This window comes from Rhinopithecus roxellana, chromosome 4 (genome assembly GCF_007565055.1).
Source record: "Rhinopithecus roxellana isolate Shanxi Qingling chromosome 4, ASM756505v1, whole genome shotgun sequence".
NCBI classification, from domain to species: Eukaryota; Metazoa; Chordata; class Mammalia; order Primates; family Cercopithecidae; genus Rhinopithecus; species Rhinopithecus roxellana.
In genome coordinates, this window is record NC_044552.1 from 81,386,441 (window position 1) to 81,401,944 (window position 15,504).

Below are 15,504 nucleotides of genomic sequence, written 5' to 3' on the forward strand. Positions count from 1 at the left end.
CTCTGCTTTAATGCATAATAATTATGATTCTATTTGAAAACTGGATAATAATGGAAAAAAATCAGTATATCTGAAACTTTTTATGAGGAGACAATAAACCAGATTTTTACAGTCATCTATGCCTAATGAAATTTTAAATGATGATTGCTCTACTTTGTAGGTAGGTTAACACCAGATGTGCATGTTGAACCAACTTCACACAGTGCTATTCTGTATGCTTTCAATTCCGAAGTTACAATAACAAGTCTTCAGAATTTTATTCATTTGTATCCTCAAAACTGACAATTGTTCATAACTAAGCATGCTTTTTGTTATTCTGCCCTATTATCCCCAGAACGTGTCTTTCTTTTTATACAGAGGCAAAAAGAGGGAAAAAAAAAACAAATATATTTTAATAAAGAATTATTTACTCTTTTGTTTTTGTTTGGTTTGGTGTGCATTTTTGTTTTGTTCATTTTCATACTACAAGTTATCATAAATTTTTTTCTCCTAAATCATTATTTTTAGGCTTAAAGTGGAACAAAGATTTTGGAGGTTCATAAAGTTTTTTTTTCTTAAACTCAGTTGGCAGTTTTAATATTCTCATAGGGGCATTCCAGCATATAGATTAATTTTTAAATTTTCTTTCTTCTATATAAAACTGAATATGATAAATACTTTTGAATATTGTACCCACCTTGACCATATGGACTTCAATGAAAAAATCCTCATTAATTTTCAATATGCATCATTTTTGGAGGGATTTCTGATCCGGTAGGATGAAGTTCCCATTAATTATCCCTTCAAGAAGCATTTTAATGAGCATAACTTCTAGAACAGTTTAGAGGGAAAGTCATTAAGAAAAAAATCAAATTTGTATGAAAATATTCATAATTTTACAAAAATCCTTTGGAGCAGATTGATGGAGAAAACTTCTCTGATAATCTTCTATTTCCCTGGAAAGTTATTTGGAGTTGTTTAAGGACAGGGTACTAAGATTTTTGAAAGCCCATTAATCAGCTTTCAGATATGCTTTAGCTATGGGCTACCTGAGATCTATGAAAGCATAACAGAATCAGTAAAGAGTGATTGAGTAATCTCTGGACCATGTACAAACAAATTGATATGTATCTTTTTAAATAACATATCTATCAAATAATATATATTTAATAACAAGAAAATTGTTTAGTAGAGAGACAATATAATATATAATGAAAAATAAACACACATTAACTCTCTTTCTTCAACTTTTACATTCCTACTCACAGTTCTTCATAAGGATATTGGTCCTTGCCGAGCAGCCACAATAACAGGAACACTCTCTAGGATTTCTCTAAATGATGATGAAGAAGAAAAGGGAACAAACCCTGAAGGGCTAAGCTATTCAACATTGCCTGGAAATGTCATTTCCAAAGTCATCATCCAGCAACCCACAGGTCTGCACATGCCCATGAGTATGAATGAGCTTAGCAATCCATGTTTGAAAAAAGAAAATAGTGAATTGCGGAGAACTGTGTACTTATGTACGGATGATAATTTGAGAGGGGCTGACATGGACATAGTCCACCCTCAAGAAAGAATGATGGAAAGTGACTATATTGTGATGCCCAGAAGTTCTGTAAATAACCAGCCTTCAATGAAAGAAGAAAGCAAAATGAATATTGGCATGGAAACCTTGCCACATGAAAGGCTATTGCACTACAAAGTAAACCCTGAATTCAATATGAATCCCCCTGTAATGGACCAGTTCAATATGAACTTAGAGCAACATCTCGCACCCCAGGAACATATGCAGAATTTGCCCTTTGAACCTCGCACAGCTGTGAAGAATTTCATGGCCTCTGAGTTGGATGATAATGCAGGACTATCAAGAAGTGAAACTGGATCAACGATATCAATGAGTTCTTTAGAGGTGAGCCACAGAAGATTAAATTTTTCCTTGATGGTTGAAATATGAATAGATATAGATAAAGATATTGATTGATTGGTTGATTGATTGATGTGACACTGGTGTTGGAAGAGAAGATTCACATCCGCTTTTGCAGTTATGTATCATGAAAATTTCTGGCTATTGAGATTCAGTCGCAATTCAGGGTTTTCTCAGTAGTGCATTATAATCCCCTTATTCAAGATAATATTAAAAAAAGAAACTATTATATTTAAAAAGATACTAATCAGTCATAATTCTGTCATCATGGGAACTAAGTTAGGCACTCATAAAAAATAAAATAAAATAAATAAAAAGCAGAGGATTCTTCTGATGTTTCTCAGGTACCACAGGTCCTTTTGGTGCATAGTGTCTACATGGCATTACAAACTTAAACTGAGATCTATACTTTCTGTGTAACAGTAACTGTTAAAAATTACAAAATTGGAACATTTCTGTAGATGTTTTACCATTATACTGATGAAAAACTAATTATTATTACAGTAGATCAGTATTATTCAGAGTAAATATTTTACTCTTAACTTAGAGAATAATGACCATTAAAATTTTTTGTCTTAGACTGTGAATTGTCAGGAAGAATGTAATCTGAGCATACTAACAGTCAGGATTCTGAGGTCCAACAACATGGCCTTTTTGCTTTCATAAGGCCACCAAAAGTAAACAGTAAGCTCGTCACAACTTTCCTGCTTATACAGTGAAAAATAGCTGTAAACCTGCAGTTGATATATATATTCATATATGATACAATACATACATACTTTTATATGTATTGCCAATTGTTTTAGTATAATAGATTATTACATAAAACACCATCTACACAAAGGCACTATAATTAGTTGCTTGCCCTTTCCATCAGAGTTATGCTGATAATTGTATGTTCAAGTGTCCAAAAGTTCCCAGAGGCAATTGTTTCATGCTTCTCCCCAAAGCCATACCTTCCACTAGGTCAAAATGAAAAGGTGTTCTGAGAGGCTTTAAAAAATGTGATGAATAGGGTAATTTTCAGGGTTTTCCCAGCTGGATTGAGAAAATTCCAGACAATAAACGGTAATGTGAATAGAATCTAAGATAAGTCCCCAAGTTCTGGATCAACCTCAAACTGAATAAGGCTTCTAGGTCAGAATCATTCTTCAGAACCAAAGGCATAGATAGGGGTAATGAAGCCAAGTTCAACTCCAGGGTGACTGGAGCTCCCTTCTGAACAAAAATATTTCATCCCCCTGAATTAACAGAATAGCTGCAGTTTCCTTATTTGTAACTTGCATATCCCAGAGACTACCAGGTTTGTAATAATGACCACATAAGGACAAACCACAAAATATTTATGCAAAAATCGCAAAAGTTTTTAAAAGGATTTTCAGTAAGTGTGCATATAATAACATAGCATTATAAGTAATCATAATGATTATGTGGAAGTTTTCTGTTTAGTATGGCTCTTTTAAATGTGTTAAAGGGGGTTGAATGGAATTGCATGAAAATATTTTGGTTGTTACAAAAATGTTTTACATCTAAAAGCCTGAAAACTTTGCTGGATTGATATTGTACAGGTTATCTGTGCTTGAGCAATAGACTGTGTTTCCAAGAACTTCTTTGTTCAGTTTGTAATTTTTCCAAATTTCTGTATCCTTATTATTAAGTGTATTATATATAACTGTGATTCAGCCAAAAGATCTGCATTTAAATGACTTAGAGATCACAAGACTTACATCTTGAAAAGGAAGGAAATTCGGAATTCAGAATGAAAATTTGGTTCTTCGTTTTCATTCTTTAAATGAATTTAATAGTAATTGCTTGGGGTGATGATTTTATGAGATAGCAGAAAGAGAATATATAGATGTGGGAATGAATAATAAAAATTAGCATTTATATAGCATCTTTCATTAGCAGATCCTCAAATCATTTTAAAAACAGGAATTAATCTTCACAACACCTCCATGCAATGGATAAGTTGTTATAATCCTCAAAGTAGAGTCATTTGTTCAAGGTTATAGAGCAAGTTCATAGCAAATCTAGGAATAGAATCTTTCTGTCCTGATCAATTTTATGCCATCTAGGAGAGACAGTAATGAGCCTGAATATTAGCATGAAGGTAACTTTAAAGTTCTTTCTAATCCTTGACAGGCATTTGGTCTTATGATGAATAAAGACATGAAATGGGTAAAGCCCTTGTCCTTTAAGTGTGTATAACTAACACATTTTGGAAATGGGGCTGTGTTCATGAAGATAAAGTTTTTGATCTGGCTTTCTTCTTGAGCAGCATGATGCATTGTCAAGTAGAATTATCAGCTCTGCTAGATTGTATATGCTGGGTCAACTGGTGAGGGAGATGATATTCTGACAATAATAAAGGAAAAGCAGAAAAATGACCTGAGTATCTACATAGAGAGTGGGATCAACAGTAGTCAGGAGGTGTCTTGAGTCTTAGAAGATAATGTTAGAGTGAAAATGGTAAACCATGTGGATCACATGAGGCCTAAGCAATAGAACAATTTAAGTCTTTTCTCCCTCTAAGTAAGAAGGAAGATTAAAGCCATAGGGAACATCCAGCCTGGGCAGCTGGCACAGCAGAGAATAGCCAAGATCCTCAGGATTCTTTCAAGGATATAATATAAAGATGCTCATATTTTACCTCTAGAGGAATCCGTTTTCACAAACTGCCAGCATGGAAAGTGCTGAAGGAAGAAGCAGAATAGGGTAAAACAGAAAATGTGGGAATTAATAATAAAAAAATAAAAAATAATATTCTCATAACATGGAGAGATATGTTCTCTTTCTAACTGTAGTCATTCCCAAACGAACTTGTTAAGCAATTCTGAAAACTGTAGATATAGAGCAGCCACAATTATGGGAATAATTGCAATACTAATATAGTAGAATAGAATGTGATAGAAAGTGCAAAAGAGGGGAAACAAGAGTTGAGGGAGGAAAAAAGAAAGCCAAAAAAGACTCGAGTGGGTGAGTGGGTGGAAGTATTTGTTCAAATAAGCAAGAAGCAACAAAGAAAGAAGGAGGCTCCCCAACCCTGAAGTCAGTGGCAGCACAAAAGCTTCCAGCCTTCATGGGAGTTTGTTCAGCTAACCCCCAATTAGTGGGTATCAAAAGTTTAATAAATTCATGAAGTTTCTTGGCATTAAAAACATATCTAGATTTTCTCTGAGCCTAATAGTACCTTGTCTCTTTCCTTCTGCTGATATGTTCTCTTTCTAACTGTAGTCATTCCCCAATGAACTTGTTAAGCAATTCTGAAAACTTTAGATATAGAGCTGCCACAATTATGGAATAATTGCAATACTAATATAGTAAGATTTTTCACAACAATGGCTCCAGCCCTAAATATCCTGTAACTGCTTTGCTTAAGGTTAAGAAGAATTATATTGTCATCAGCACTTTAGTCATTTACCTTCAATTAATGAACAAAATGTGATGAATACATGATGTATACATAGAGCAAAGCAACAGCAACAACAAAAACACACTAAGATTTTGCTTTTGAGCAAGAGGGGACAAAAGAGGTATCATGGTTCTCAAGCACTTGAGGACTATAAAATCTAATTTAAACCTTGGATTGTTCTATTTATGTATTTCCTGAAAAATTATAGTTGTAACATTGTATGGAGACAGGTCCATATTTGTTCTGAATCATTGAAGCCGTGGCATTTACTTTAGCAGGTTGTAGACGTTAGATTTAAATAGTAAGCGGTTTTTCACTCAAGAGTCTTTCCAACTTATGTGCACATCTTGAACATGTTAAGCACATGGTCCATTCTTCGCTCTTTTCCTTGTATCATTCAAGGTTAATTCAAGTTCTTGAGTCACTGGCTTTTGGCTGGGTTCTGTCAACAGAAAGCACTGGTGAGAGAGTAGAGGCTGAGGAAAAGAGGGAAACCTGGGATCTTTCTCCCTTACTCTGTATGCTTTTGGGAGCACCTTGTATGTCTGGTGTAGTTCCCACATGCTTCCAGCATATGCCAGGTGCTGCAACCCATGGGCTTAAGTCACTCTGCCCTCTCCTTTTATCTGTCCAGCCTAGGAGGTATACTGACCTCTTCTGCTAATCCCTGGGTTACTGCATGGTCCCCTATGTGCTGTCTCAGTTCTTCTATCATTTGAATTTTCGTAGACCATCTTGCTGAAATGTAAACACCTTAAGTGGTTTCTGTTGTTCTTGCCTTAATTTTTCTTACCAATAAAAAACTTAATAACTTATAAGAGTTAGATAGTACATTACAAAACTGTTATCCAAAATAGAAGGTTTTGTTGCTCTAGCTTGTCTATTTGCGTATAAGCTTACCTCTACATCGGAAACCAAATAAGTCTGTCTCAATTTGTAATGGCCAGAAAGAGACACCATTCTAGGCTAAATTTTTATACATCAGTTTTTCTCTGGACATGAATGATAGAGTTCTCAGCATAATGGTTTTTAAAGGTAAAATATTTTAGCAATAATATCACATTACAGGTGCCTCCCTTACTGCTGTTGTGAGGATCAAATTAGATAATGTACATGCAAAACCTTTGAAATTGTAAGAAGCACTTTAGATGTAAGATTATGTTATTATTATGTCATTATCATTATGCCCTGGATGTCTGCAAAGAAGCTTGAATGCTGAGTTAAATCAATATTCAGAATATTAGACAAAATGTTATGGCCTCGCTTAGGAACTAGGGCACTCTGTCACTAACAGAAACTATTATAAAATTGACCATGTGCAGAAACAACTTTTTTTTAATATTTTTTTCTCATGTAAGTCTGATGAAAGGAAGACTTGCCATTTTTTGCTGTTTTGCTTTTACTCCTGGATTACAGAATTTTGTCTCCCTTGCAGGCATACAAACAAAATTAGCTTGAATAGAAGTCATTTAAAAAAATTAATTATTCTCAGATATCATTTCCACCGCTATTTTTAATGGATTTGCTACCAGAGATTTCTCCTTACAAGTAGGTTTATTGCTCACTTTATAATAGAAATTTTAATGGCAGTCATATTGCCATTCATTAGTCAGTGGAATTTATTACTTGCCATGAATCTTCTAGTGTCTTGTCCAGCTTAATTTGCAGTGACAAAAACAATGAAGTATTCCCTTTGAGAAATTATTCATCATTCGACAAGACTTAGATGTGGAGAAATGCCTCTATGCATACATTCACTAAGTATTCCTTTGAGTACCTTCATACTGTTGTACATTTTCTCACTTTTAAATCATCGTAAAGAATTTCTCCTTTCTATTAGTGATAGGCCTGCCTTCCTGCAAATTGTCTTGATTCTCTTAGCTGTCAGTTGACCTACTCATAATGGTTTTCATTGTGTGTTTAGTCTACTTGCTTAAACAAATTCTCTCAGAGTATGCCCAAGAAAAGCAACAACAACAAAACAAAAATAGAAAGTCACATTCTTTTGAATACCTTTGGCTGTTATCGTGCAGCTCCTTTAATCATTTGCCAATAATTTTGTGAATGTCTCCTATTGTGCCATACCCTCTGCTAGATGCTGTGGATATAAATGTAATCAAGATAGAAATGGATCTTGCCCCTGTGGAGAATACACCCTATGGAAGAGACAGACAATTAACCATTAAAGCAATTAATGAAATAGTGTGCAGTACTGGGTAATAACTATGGAATGAAAGGGAGAGACTTCTTTAGATAAGGTGGTCTGGGAAGCATTTGAAAGTATCATTTACTGTAAGAAATAAAATTGAGAAGTAATGTGGCTTGCAAGGAGCTGAGGGAACTTTTCAGGCAAAAGAAACTGTAAGTGCAGTGATCCTGAGGTAGAAAAGAGTTTTAGCATATTCTCATAAGATCAGAATACCTGTGAAGCTAATGTTGAACTCCTTAAGATGAAGTTAAAATGGAAAGGAGAGACCAGACTTTGCAGAGTCTTGTAAAGCAATGAAAGCAAATGAGGACTGTTAAGCAAAAGATTGTCACAATGATTTTTCCATGCATTCATCTATCCATCTATCCATTCATCCATAACTTTGGTTGTTTAGAAAGTAAAGGATTAGAAGCCAGAGGTTTTGGGAGAGGAGACAGAACAGAAAGTTGGATGACAGTCAGAAAGCTACTGAAGTAATCCAGACAAAAGATAACAGTTTCTTTGACCATGGAGGTGAAAGTGGAGATAGAAAACAGTGGGCAGAACAAGATGTATTTCAGAGACAGAACAGATGGCACATGCTGGTGGATTGAATGTGGAAGACGAGAGACAGAAAGGAAGGAAGGGTGACTCCTAAGTCTCTGGCTTGACCGACTAGAAATCCAGCATTTTCTCTCATGGGAAAGGCAGGAGGAATACAGGGTGTTTGGAACTTAAAAGATGGTATTCTAAATCATGGGAGTGAATTATGGTATCCAGAAGAGAATAAGAGAAAGAAGAGAGCCCAGGAACTCAACATTTAGAAGGCAAGGATGTGAGAGCACCAACAAAGGGGACTTCAGCATAAGCTGCAGCAAGTAAGAGGAGGAAAAATAAAAAGACTGAGAGTTCATGAGTGTTTCAATGAGGAAATGATTAACTTTCAAAAGCTTCTGAGTGTCCAATAAGATGGACAGAAAATTGACCTTGGAATTTGACCAGATGGAGCTCATCAGAGACAGTCAGCAAGAAGAATTTTAATGGAATATTGAGAATAGAATACAAGTTGGGATGAGTTCTAAGTGGGAAATTCAGAAGAGGAAACAGTATAGAAATTAGGAAGAGGAAACAGCATAGGAGGATTCCATTACCTACTATGAGAAAAAAGATTATTTACATTAGGTTATTTGGAAAATTGGAATATAGGTACAGAGGGATTTGTATCTTCATAAAATAATTCAATATCACCTATCTCTGGCTTATATTAAATTTACATGTAGCATTTTTAAAGGTTATCAGATTATCAGAAAAATTGTTATGACTTGACCACTTTTCTCAGTTGGTTCTTAATTTAAAACATACGTAACCATTATTTCTAACCACTTTCTTCTCTGGAATTAATATTTTGGAGAGCTCAGAAAGACATTTGAATAAACATGCAAGTCAGGGTTTCAATAAACTTCAATACTTTGAAAGACTTTCCAATACGCTGTTTGTATACCAAGGGTGGAAACAGACCAAAACCGAACAGAATTGAATGTTCTTTTTCTTTCTTTACACCATCAATTTCCCAATGCCCCATGCCCCTTTTAGATAAACTAAGGCTGGAATGGGGCTCATGCCTGTAATCTCAGCACTTTGAGAGACCAAGGCAGGTGGATCGCTTGAGCCCAGGAGTTCAAGATCATTCTAGGCAAGACAAAATCTTATCTCTACAAAAATTAAAAACCTTAGCCAGGTGTTGTGGCACATGTTTATAGTCCCAGCTACTAGGAGGGCTGAGGTGGAGGGATCACTTGAGCCCTGAATGTTGAGGCTGCAGTGAGCTGTGATCATGCCACTGAACCCCGGCCTAGGTGACAGAGCAAGACTATTTCAAAAAAAAAAAAAAAAAAAAGGAGAGAGTCATGTCTGGAGGTGGAGAAGTCTCCTACTGTTTGTTATTATATCATTGCTTATAAATGATTGCATATTAGTTTCTAAGTTATTTTACTCAACACAGATATTTTCTCAAATATGTAAATATCAAATTGCTAGTTTTTTGTTTTTTTTTTTTTCCTTCAAAATGCAATTGACAAGGAAAAGTTAATCTGCTTGACCTTGCTTTATGCTTAGAAAGTCAGACTTGGACTGACTGGGTCATCTATTGTTATTTTTGCTGAGTCTGGTAACAATTAGCAAAACATCACAGGCATTTTTGCTGTAACATAGCACTCTTATATTACTGAGAAGACAGCAAGAGACAGTAAATAAAATGCTGGGTTTGGAGTCAGAAGTCCTGAGTTTGGAGCCCAACTCATTTGCTTACCACCCAGGTGAAGTGGGCAAGTCATTTTAACTCCACTGACCTTCAATTTTTCTTATTCATAAAATAAGGAAAATAAATAATATTTTATTCAACCATCCCACGGGTGGGTAGCATGTGCAAATGTGGAAGTGCTATATAAACAACACAAGGTTGAAACACTTGGTCAGTATTGTGGAAACCTGAATAACATTACACACATTTATAACTCACTTGGACTGTAAAAATCTGTCATTTTTTTCCCCACTCTCCAATTTTTAAGGCTCTACTGCTTTATTTTGCATCCACTCCAAATCCCACCACCATCTTTAGGTTCTTTTGATTAAAATCTGTTTGTTTGATTTGTTCATTCCTTAGTCTAATCCTTCAAGACTGCCAGTTATGCTACGCCTTATATTAGAATTTAATTTTAATAAAACTAAATAGGAGAGAGTCTACTTATTTGAGTGTATCCATTTTCCTTCCCTATTTCACATTGACATACCTGCTCTCAGAAACAGAATCTATCTCTGGTGATCTTCTAGGTTCCTGTCTTTTGCTCTTGCTTCTAAATCTTTTTCATAAGATTTCACTATTTAAGTTTCAAATAAAATGCAAAGCTCGTGACTAATGCTTTATAATTATTGCTTAAAACTGTTTCCAGCCTTAAATTTTGCTGTATTAAGAAAGAATCTTGCTTAATATATACTGACAAAAATGTCCTGCTTAGTCACAGTGCCAAGAAAGCAAGGTATACAAGAGCAGAATGGAAGCACTGACATTTAGTCTAGCATATTGCAGCAAAGTGTGGTGCAGTACACTGGAGCCTGGTTTTCACACAGCACAGTTAGATAACAATAGTGGTGGGGAGACTGCAAAAGAGGACTGGGCTCAATGCTTTCACAAATACTTTTCTCCTTCCTGGATGTCACCACGGCAAGGCTGAGATGCTGTTGGAGACAAGAAGAAAGTGAGATCAACATGCTGAGTTTTCATTTAATAAAACAGTCTCCTTTTAGCCCTCTCCCTGATTGTGCTTGAAGACTGCATTTTCAGTCTTAAACAGCTTCACTGAAATAAAATTATTTCAGGAAATTTTCACTTAAAACATGAAACTTTTCTTTTGGCATGTCCCCTTTTGTCTACTGAAACATGGTTTGGGGATTAGGTATACAGTGAAGTTCTGATTTTGTCATGACAATTTTAACTGTAGCTGCAGAAATTTAATCATAGTTTTCAAGAAACTACATTAATGCTTCTTTTCTGTCTCTCCTAATGTTCAACAGTTAAAATGCAGACTAGAGTCTCCTACCTGTCTTGAGTATGATTTCCTATTAAATTATCGAAGTTTGTAGGTTTTGGGATGGGAGCACGGGAAAAATGAAACAAAACTTTGCCCAAAGGTTTATATATTTTTCCAACTACCTGAATATTGCATACTTTAATTGTTTGTTAATTCTCCCTGTTTCATTCCCTCTCTCATCAAAAATATTCCAAATTTTAAAAATCCATACTAAAAGTTTGCTAAGAATACTTTATACTAATATCATGAAAATCATATCACATGAATTGTATTCATTTCATTTTAATCCTGTTTTCCGGTTGTATTAGTCTTCATTATTTTATTAATGCATTTTATCTATAACTAGATTTCAGAAACTGTGTAACAAAGATGGAGCCATAGAGAAACACTGTGAGACATTTACATGTACATCTACATTTTACTGGGGTGTGGAATAGTTTGTTTTGCTCAACTAGAACGAATACATTAGTTCCTCAGGACTAGCAATGAGAAGGACTTTTCTGTCATGGAGGACTATCAAATTACAAGGAATATGTGGGTGAGACTTATGAAGAACTTTGAGACTTAGAGGATTGGGTACAATTTGGTAGAAATGAAAACTAGAGGTTGGTTGAAGATGTCAAGGTAACTAGACAATTTTTCCTATACAACTTTTAATCTTGTTTGTCTGTCGTTTTGCTGTAATAAGCCTAAAGTCTCTTTCAAGATTGAAATGTCTGTCTGAGTTTTCATAGGAACAATTTCTCCTTACTAAAAATTAGGGTTAAGAGGTCAAAATGAGAAATATTCTGTATTTTTATATTCTTCAATTTTAAAAGAAGTTCAAAGTGAAAATAGAAAATCGTGAACAGAATATTTCGAAATCATAAAATTTTTCATGATTCATGAAAATTTCATAATATTTTACATTTTTCCTTATGTGAAGGAAATATGTATAAACCAAGCAGGATTATCTTTAATGAAAATGATGATTTTTCATTTTGTTTGAGTGACTAAACATAACTTTGTTGGTTTTTTTCCTTCTTTTTAAAAATATATCTTACAGAGAAGAAAATCACGATATTCAGACCTTGACTTTGAGGTAAGTTTATATGAATTATTTTAGAATTTTAATTATTTGAATTCAAAATTGATATATAATTATTTAAAGATTAGGACTCTATGCAGCCATGTAAGGATATTATGTACTAATTTAATTGAATAAGTCAAACATTTTAATTAAAGTTTATCTTGTATGGCATGAAATTTTTAAACTTTGAATTACTTTAAGTATATGCTAAACTGAGATTTTCTGGACAAGTGAGGAATCTATTTTATACATACTAAGATAAGTGAACAATTTATGTTAGGAGCTGAACCTGGTTGATTCAGTTTGTAGGGAGGGGGAATGTCAGCTTCCTGATTTTTATATTTAAAGCAATTTTCTTGGTTTTACTTCAGTGACTACCTGAAGAGATCCTGTGAACATGCTTAGGCTGGTTAGCTAGGCTTTCTCTGAAAATTACTTGTTTCATCTTCTGATTCCTGCTATTTAGGTTCTCTGTGGTACATTCAGATGCTTTTTTTTCAACAGAAACTATTGATTCAATGTGCTCCTGTGTTTAGTAAATGCCTTTTCACAGATACAAACAAGATGAAAAGTTTCATTTTCCAATTTACATTGAATTTATATTGATGCTATAATACTGTTACTGCAAATTACTGAAATCATACCGTCTGAGGTTATGCTAAACACAAAATTAATGATGTTTAAGCATCATATAAAATGTACTTATGTATGTTGATAATTGAATATGATTCACAGTCTGCTAACATAATTGGATACAATACATTACGTATTTCTCCAGTATATTTGTACCCTTTTGATACACACATAGAACTCAATACTCTTAATTGATACTCCTAAAATTACAGAAGCCTCCCAGGACATGCTAACTACTCCTAGTACAGTCATTTCATTTATTTAGATGAATTTTGTAGCTCTACAATGTACATCATGTGTCAAAACTAAGACTTGTTTTTATTTACTGCAATGGTCAACAATGGTTTTACCCTGCATGGAGTCCCAGGATAACTGGTTCTTTTCAGTAACATTTCAGACTACAAGATACAAAGTAATGATAAGGAATCTTTTACCTACGATTAAATAGAAAGTTTTAATACTGATGCAGCCTCATTGTAGTAACTTAGCACTGAATATATATTTTATTGCATCCAAAGTTTTTAACATAAAAGTATCAAGAATATAAATTTGAATAGACAATATTCAGCAATATTTGCCTTTAGATTATTTAGTGCCTTTCAAGAACAGATATTTTATGGCTTTTTAATATTAATTATTCAGGTAGCCAGAAATAGAGAATCGGACAGTATATATTCTTGTCTAAAAGCAATAAATTGTTATGTTAGTATAAAAGAGAGGAGGAAGGAATTAACCCACCTAGGCATCAGTGGCAAAATATAGTAAAAAAAAAAAAAAAACTAGATCTAAAATTAAGCCTCAATTCAACCAACCTAAGTTATATAATCACAAACACTGAAAAGAAATCTAATCATACTGTGTCACTTAGAGCATTAGAAAAACTGTTCTTTTTTCATCTATTCTCTATGGCAACTGGTAGCAGATTCCTTAAGCTTATACTTATTTCTGTGCTCAGTATTCCACCCATAAAACCATGTTGTTAATAAAACATTTCCTGATAAAGAAGAGAAATTACAACACGAGAACCCCAGACATGTCTTTAGCTCTTGAATTGCTGTAATCACTGCATGTTTACTATAGGTGTCAAAAGTTGGTGCGGGCAGGTGGGAACTTTGAGACATTACTTTTACCCTACAAATTGTTTAGAGCTATTTCCCTTAGTTTTATGTGCTATAGCAGTTATGTGGCCAATATTTCATGGATTGTGTTTAGAAAACTTATTGCCAGATATAAATGCTAATGAACTGTAATACAATCTATTTATATTTTGTGGGTGGTTCTTGAGGGAAAGTCCAGCTTGTCCCCCTCTTAATTCAGGCTAGATTAATTGAATTTTTATCAAGCTCTCTGATCCTTCTGCTCCCCCTGCAAGCTTTATCATACAATGGCCAGCTTAAACATTTTGCCACTGACAGACTGCCTCTTGGACTTCTGAAAGCATCTTTGTTTCAGGCTTTAAGCCTAACACACTCCCCAGAGTCTACACACTATGATAATATTCTGCCAACTCATATATCCCTAAAACTCTTGTGGCTAGTTAATGTCATACCAGGGGAATAGCCCTTTCATGCAGCCAGTCTCCAGAACAGCATTGCATTTCTGGATTCTTGCTTTCTGGAAAGTATACAGAAAATACTGTAGTGAAAATCTTGTGTTCTGTAACCAAATGCCTTATTGAATTGTATGCCCAGTTCCGGAGATCCTAGTACCTAATAAGCATTCAGGAATTATTTTTTTAAATGGTGAAAAAATTGAATTACTTTTCCATCCAGTTTGCTTTAACAAAATGTTATTGGACACTGTACCTGAGTTAAGGCAGAGACTAGCATAAAAAATGGACGACAATGGAAGAGACATTTCAAAGATAGCCACACTGAATTTCAATGATATCCACATTAGATATAACTCAAGGAGATAGAAAAATGGCAGGTAGAAATTCTAGGAGGAGGAAAAGGCATGTAGGTTGGCTAATCTGTGGTATTCTTAAGAAATAACAAGTAAGTCAAAATTTACCTAAACAGGGGTCTATGGAAGAAGAGACTAAAGTGAGTAATTTAGAAACCATGCCTTATACTCCAGGAGGGAATTTTATTTAATTTGCTACTAAAAGCTGCTAAGCTTTTTCTATTATATTTTGTTTGCTTGTTGTTGCTGTTTCAGTGCAGAATGATTTGCTATACTCTGGGTTTTAAAAAGATGAGTATGTCAGTAACAAGGAGGATAGATTGTATAGCAGGGTGAAAGGAGAAGCAGAAATACCAATTAGGATTGGCTAATGTGGTAGGTAATGAAAGTCCACTTCCTGGAGGTGGTAGGAAGAGAAAGCAATGAGAAGACTCTGCAGAGGCAGAATCTATGGAATTTGGTCCTTAACTGAACATAGGGTGAAAGGGTAAGGGAGCAGAAAAAAGAAGACTCTCTGGTTCTGAGCCTGGGTGTCTGCTAGTACCAGTAACAGAACTAGGGAAATCAAGAAGACATCTAGTCAGGGTGAGTTCCGTTTTAATATTTTAGAATAAAGGTTCCTAATATGATGTTAAAACAGACAATTAGGTAAGTTGTTCTAATTGTCTGTCTTGTGTCGAGATTTGGGCTCTAAGAATTCCCAGAAACACAATTGCAGGTATTCATTCTGAAACACTAATAGATAACAGTATCCATTCTATGTTAAAAATATATGGATAGAGAAGTATCCATGAAACCGGGTCT

General features: G+C 34.5%; 1 protein-coding gene across 2 annotated transcripts in view; it reads left to right on the forward strand.

Moving 5' to 3' along the window:
* ADGRB3 (adhesion G protein-coupled receptor B3) overlaps nt 1–15,504 on the forward strand; it is a 783,011-nt gene that overhangs the window by 753,103 nt on the left and 14,404 nt on the right. For both annotated transcript variants that reach the window (XM_010371613.2, XM_010371622.2), the window contains 2 exons: nt 1,248–1,891; nt 12,139–12,174. In XM_010371613.2, the coding sequence (XP_010369915.1) occupies nt 1,248–1,891; nt 12,139–12,174 (680 nt within the window). The remainder of the gene's footprint in view (nt 1–1,247; nt 1,892–12,138; nt 12,175–15,504) is intronic.